The 5,852-nt window shown below is 35.4% G+C and overlaps 1 protein-coding gene across 1 annotated transcript; it reads left to right on the top strand.

Moving 5' to 3' along the window:
* LOC109834477 (PLASMODESMATA CALLOSE-BINDING PROTEIN 3-like) lies at positions 3,146–4,888 on the top strand. Its single transcript, XM_020402500.1, has 4 exons — positions 3,146–3,346; positions 3,880–4,119; positions 4,201–4,234; positions 4,393–4,888. The coding sequence occupies exons 1-4, from the start codon at positions 3,295–3,297 to the stop codon at positions 4,682–4,684; spliced, it is 618 nt and encodes a 205-aa protein (XP_020258089.1). The 5' UTR covers positions 3,146–3,294; the 3' UTR covers positions 4,685–4,888.

Genomic DNA, 5,852 nt, shown 5'->3' with positions numbered 1-5,852 from the left:
TCTCTCTCTCTCTCTCTCTCTCTCTCTCTCTCTTTATCATGATGTTACTGTGATGATCTTAAAATGATTAAAGGAGATTGTTATTTTATTATTTTTGTTTTTTTATTATTTTCATTGTTGATGAGGAAACTAATTGTTTTTGTTTGTATTGGGAGATTGTTAAGGTTACGGGTCAATTGTTAAGGTTACGGGTTTAATTATTAAGGTTACGGGTTTAATTGTTAAGGTTACTGGTCAATTATTAAGGTTACGGGTTTAATTGTTAAGATTACGGATTTAATTGTTAAGGTTACGGGTCAATTGTTAAGGTTACGGGTTTAATTATAGGGTTACAGGTTTAATTGTTAAGGTTACGGGATAATTGTTAAGGTTACGGGTTTAATTGTTAAGATTACGGGTTTAATTGTTAAGGTTACGGATCAATTGTTAAGGTTACGAGTCAATTGTTAAGGTTACAGGTTTAATTGTTAAGGTTACGGGTCAACTGTTAAGGTCACAGGTTTAATTGTTAAGGTTCGAGAGAGAGAGAGAAGGGATCCATAACCCTAACAATTGACCCGTAACCTTAACAATTAAACCCGTAACCTTAACAATTGAACCGTAACCTTAACAATTGACCCGTAACCTTAACAATTAAACTCGTAACCTTAACAATTGACCCGTAACCTTAACAATTGACCCGTAACCTTAACAATTAAACCCGTAAACTTAACAATTGACTCGTAACCTTAACAATTAAACACGTAACCTTAACAATTAACCCGTAACCTTAACAATTGACTCGTAACCGTAACAATTAAACTCATAACCTTAACAATTAACCCCGTAACCTTAACAATTGACCCGTAACCTTAATAATTAAACTCGTAACCTTAACAATTAAACCCGTAACCTTAACAATTGACCCGTAACCTTAACAATTGACCCGTAACCTTAACAATTAAACCCGTAACATTAACAATCTCCCAATACAAACAAAAACAATTAATTTCCTCATCAACAGAGAAAATAATAAAAAACAAAAATAATAAAATAACAATCCCCTTCAATCATTTCAAGATCATCATGATAAAGAGAGAGAGAGAGAGAGAGAGAGAGAGAGAGAGAGAGAGGATCTATAACCTTAACAATTGACCCGTCACCTTAACAATTAAATCGTAACCTTAACAATTAACCTTATAACCTTAACAATTAAATCCGTAACCTTAACAATTGACCCTAACCTTAACAATTGACCCGTAACCTTAACAATTAAACCTGTAACCTTAACAATTAAACCTGTAACCTTAACAATTGACCCGTAACCTTAACAATTAAACCCTTAAACCTGTAACCTTAACAATTAAACCTGTAACCTTAACAATTGACCCGTAACCTTAACAATTAAACCCGTAACCTTAATAATTAAACCCGTAGCCTTAACAATTGACCCGTAGCCTTAACAATTAAACCCGTAACCTTAATAATTAAACCCGTAACCTTAACAATCGACCCGTAACCTTACCAATTAAACTCGTAACCTTAACAATTAAACCCGTAATCTTAATAATTAACCCGTAACCTTAACAATTGACCCGTAACCTTAACAATTAAACCCGTAACCTTAACAATTAAACCTATAACCTTAACAATCTCCTAATACAAACAAAAACAATTAATTTCCTCACCAAAGCAGAAAATAATAAAAAATAATAAAAAATAAAATAACAATCCCCTTCAATCATTTCAAGATCATCACAGTAACATCATGAGAGAGAGAGAGAGAGAGAGAGAGAGAGAGAGAGAAGGGATCCATAACCTTAACAATTGACCCGTAACCTTAACAATTAAATCGTAACCTTAACAATTAACCCCTAGGATTAACAATCTCCCAGTACAAACAGTTAGTTCCCCCTCATCAACAACGAAAATAATAAAATAATCCTCGTCGGTCATTTTAACTATCATCTTAGTACATCATGAGAGAGAGAGAGAGAGAAGGGTATTATGGTTTTCACATATTTTAATCTCTTGGGTTTTGTGTTTTGGGGGCTCAGAGAACAAACTCTTTATTTTTTGGGGCAAAACACCCGTTGACAAAGTCTTGGAGGGGTGGGAAGCACGTTTTCTTAGCTCTTGGGGGCTGGAAGCATTTTTTCCAAATTTTTAATATAATGATACAGAGATATAGGCTGCTGCTGAGAACTAAACAATCAAGCCCTAATAGTCATGGTTCATTCTTTGCTCTTATCAAACACGAATGATTAATTGTCATGACAATAAAGAAACTTAGAGTGAAAATGATGGATGCACATTCATTAATCACTCAACACCAGGGTGTTTCCTTTCAGTGCGTGTTTGTTTCACCAAAATTTTTGGCATTTGGTATGGATTACAAATTTTGGGATCAAAAAGTGAGTTTTTTTTTGTATTTTAGGATTCCATATATCGTGTTTGTTTTAAGACAATTTTTAGAATATTAAAATCCAAAATTGTAAAAAGCACCCAATTTTTAGAATTTGTCAAATCCTCTCAATTGAAAAGGTTTTTGACAAATCTCATAAATATGTGTGTGCTTACTTCTCAATTAGAGAGGATTTGACAAATCCTAATTTTGTCTTTTTGTTGGAGGGTAACCTCACCAAGATAGCATATTCATCATATTATAAAATTTTGGCATTTAGTGATATTACAATTTGAGCTTGGGACAAACAAAATATTACAAATTATAATATTCCAAATCCCAAAATATTAATAAAACAAATAATATTTTAGAAATCCCAACCCATAACAAAACACCTATGGATTTTAAATCCCATGGTAAGTTCATATCCTAAAATTATAGAATTTGAAACAAACACCCCCTCACCCACTATTAATGTCCTAATTTCTCACGGCGACATCAAATTATGTAGAGAGCTTGATATCTTGAGAGAGAAAAACAAAAGGTAAAGGCCCCACGAGGCCCTACCAACCGTAGAACCCATGTGGGTCAAACCCAACCCAACACATGGGTTTAGGACCGTTTGAGAACAGCAGGAACAGCAGCACAAAATAAAGCGAAAGGGTAGGGAAAAAGATAACCCTTTTCCCAATACAAGCCAAATTAAATAATGCTAGACAAATAGTATTAGTCGGCAAAAAATAATGAATAGATAAATAGGTACATGTTACCCGACTTTTGCATCGCACCACGCCTCAACCCTCTATTTTTCCTCTTGCTCTGGAGTCCTCTTTCTTCCTCGCTCTCTGTAGAGATCTCTCTCATATTAAAGGATAAAATTACTTTCTTCAAGTCCAAGCTAGACTTTACTAATGGCTCCTATGGTGGTTCTAGTGTTCATTTTGGCCATGGTTGGGGTTTCAGGTGAGCTTTAGTTCTTTCCCTCATGTTCTGACTAGCTATTAGCAGTTTTTTTTTTCTTGGTTTGTTATTTTTAAAAGATTCCTGTTCTTGGCTTTGAAGGTAGCATAATCTTCACTCACCTAAAAAATCATGTGTTAAAGACCTCTGTACCCTGCCCCTTAACATATTTTTTCCGTTTATGAAGATAAATCAATCCATATCCTCTAAAATCCCTTTGATTTCATTTTGTTTTCTTCCTTAATTTTTCTGAAATTTTTGGAAGAAGGTCATCCTTTACTAGGCTTTAGAAAAATGATGAACAGACCCATGTTGCTTTGACTTCTCTGAATCATTTCAAGACATATTTGATGAATATTCCTTATTAATTTTCTTGTTGCTGATATTTTTTATTTGTCCCTTAAAGCTAGAATAGTAACTCGTATGCTTTCAAGAGTTACCCTCCATATTGTTTCTTTAACATAATAATTTTAGACATGTTTAGTGAAATTATACCTTTTTATTTGATCAATCTATTTTTTATTTTGGGGATCAAGATGGAGCTTGGTGTGTATGCAAGCAAGATTTGCCGAGCCCAACCCTTCAGAAGGCCATAGACTACGCCTGTGGGGCTGGAGCCAATTGCGGCCCAATACACCAAGGCCAGCCCTGCTACGAACCCAACACAGTTGCAGCGCACTGCTCCTTCGCTGCCAATAGCTACTACCAGAAGAATGGCCAGAACCAGCAGGCTTGCGATTTCTCTGGCACTGCTCAGCTCGTCACTTCTGATCCAAGTAAATATTCATTATTAACGCAATATATATGTTATTATATTTATTTGATTTTTTTACCTATATGGTTCCTGTTTTTCGCAGGTACGCCTGGCTGCAGTTATCCTGCCACTCCAAGGTACGAATTCACTTTGGCATGTTTGATTCATATTCTTACTTCTTAATTAAACTTAGTCATAGTAATGGTTAAGCTGCGAGAAATGTCTAATTTATTATCAACTCAATCAAGTTATTGGAGACAATTTATGATTCTTTTTCTTGTTTTGGTGGATTCAGTGCGGCGGGAGGCCCCGGTACTGGCACACCCAGCACCTCACCCACAACCCCAGGGGGGTCCACCACACCAGGGTCATCTACTGTAACCCCAGGCTCACCAACAAGTGGGACCGGCTTCACCCCTAACTCACCCACCACTGGTACAGGAATTGGCACTGGAGGCAGTACTGGCGTTCTTGGAGGCCTAGGCCCATCTGGAGTTGGGCTTGATGGGAGTGATGCCGGCCTTCTTCCAAATGCGAACATGGCCGTGTTGGCCTTCTCTGCGCTAGCAGCCTTTGCTTTGCTTTAGGGCGGGTTTCTTTCACTTTTTGATGGAAGGGTTTTTTTATTCCTTTAGTGGGGTAGTAGATGTAGGCTAGGCTGTCCTTTTCTACTTTTTTTCTTTTTCTTAGGTTTTTGTCCTTATTACTTTTTTGGTGTAAATCTTGGGAGGCGGTAATTTTATTATTATTATTAATATTATTGAGATATGTGGTAGCTGCTTTGGTGGTGATGTTTGTTGGTGGTGTACTGTATTTTTGGTGATGTGCATGTATGGGTTGTCGTGCAATCTCTGCAGTGTTGTCACTTTGTGATGATGAGCGATTAAAAAAGAAGCATAATCCAGAAGAATCCTAGGTGATATGTTTACCTCACGCTCAAGGAGTCAATTATGTGGATGAGTTTTCTTTACTATTCTTTATTTATTATTGGCTAAATGATACTTAAACGCCCTAATGTTTTATTATTTTTATACTTAAATATTTAAGTTGTAAAAAAGAGTATTTTAATAGTTTTGGTTGTAAAAAATTAGTACATTAGTATCGTTTGTGTAGTAAAGTGCTATTTTTAAATATAATTTAGAGTATTAAAGTGTTAAATTTTATGCTTTAAAATATGAAAAATTACTTGTTTTAAAATATGAAAAATTACTTGTAGCCCCTAAAATAACAATAAGTATTTTTTCTCAATTCTTTTTCAAAGCTCCAAAAGCTTTCAAAAGTAAAATCATAATTCCTTACACCCCCAAAATTTATCACTGGAGAATAGAGATTGTAGGCATTAATGATGATTAGAAATGAGTTTTTGAGGGAAAAATTACATTTTCCTCCAAATTAACCGTGAACACATTTTTGAAAACACCCATTTTAAAAAATTATATAGCAAAATCGACCATTTTCAGATGAAAATGGTCGGTTTTGCTGCTGGGAATATTTTTTGAAATGCACGGGCCTGTTAGTCCCGTATATTTTCTTTTCTTTTCATTTCACATGAACCGCCTCCTCACCTCCTCATTCACACATTTTTGAAAACACCCATTTTAAAAAATTATATAGCAAAATCGACCATTTTCAGATGAAAATGGTCGGTTTTGCTGCTGGGAATATTTTTTGAAATGCACGGGCCTGTTAGTCCCGTATATTTTCTTTTCTTTTCATTTCACATGAACCGCCTCCTCACCTCCTCATTCATCGCTC

This window comes from Asparagus officinalis, chromosome 3 (assembly GCF_001876935.1).
Source record: "Asparagus officinalis chromosome 3, Aspof.V1, whole genome shotgun sequence".
Taxonomy (NCBI): domain Eukaryota; kingdom Viridiplantae; phylum Streptophyta; class Magnoliopsida; order Asparagales; family Asparagaceae; genus Asparagus; species Asparagus officinalis.
Note: the sequence above shows the minus strand (reverse complement) of the source record. Positions and strands in the feature narration are given on the sequence as shown.

Bases quoted from the DNA above. Each gene is read 5' to 3' on its own strand.
- LOC109834477 (XM_020402500.1), top strand. From the start codon at position 3,295: ATGGCTCCTATGGTGGTTCTAGTGTTCATTTTGGCCATGGTTGGGGTT. The intron at 3,347-3,879 runs GTGAGCTTTAGT...TTGGGGATCAAG, and splicing joins GGCCATGGTTGGGGTTTCAG to ATGGAGCTTGGTGTGTATGC. The intron at 4,235-4,392 runs GTACGAATTCAC...TGGTGGATTCAG, and splicing joins AGTTATCCTGCCACTCCAAG to TGCGGCGGGAGGCCCCGGTA.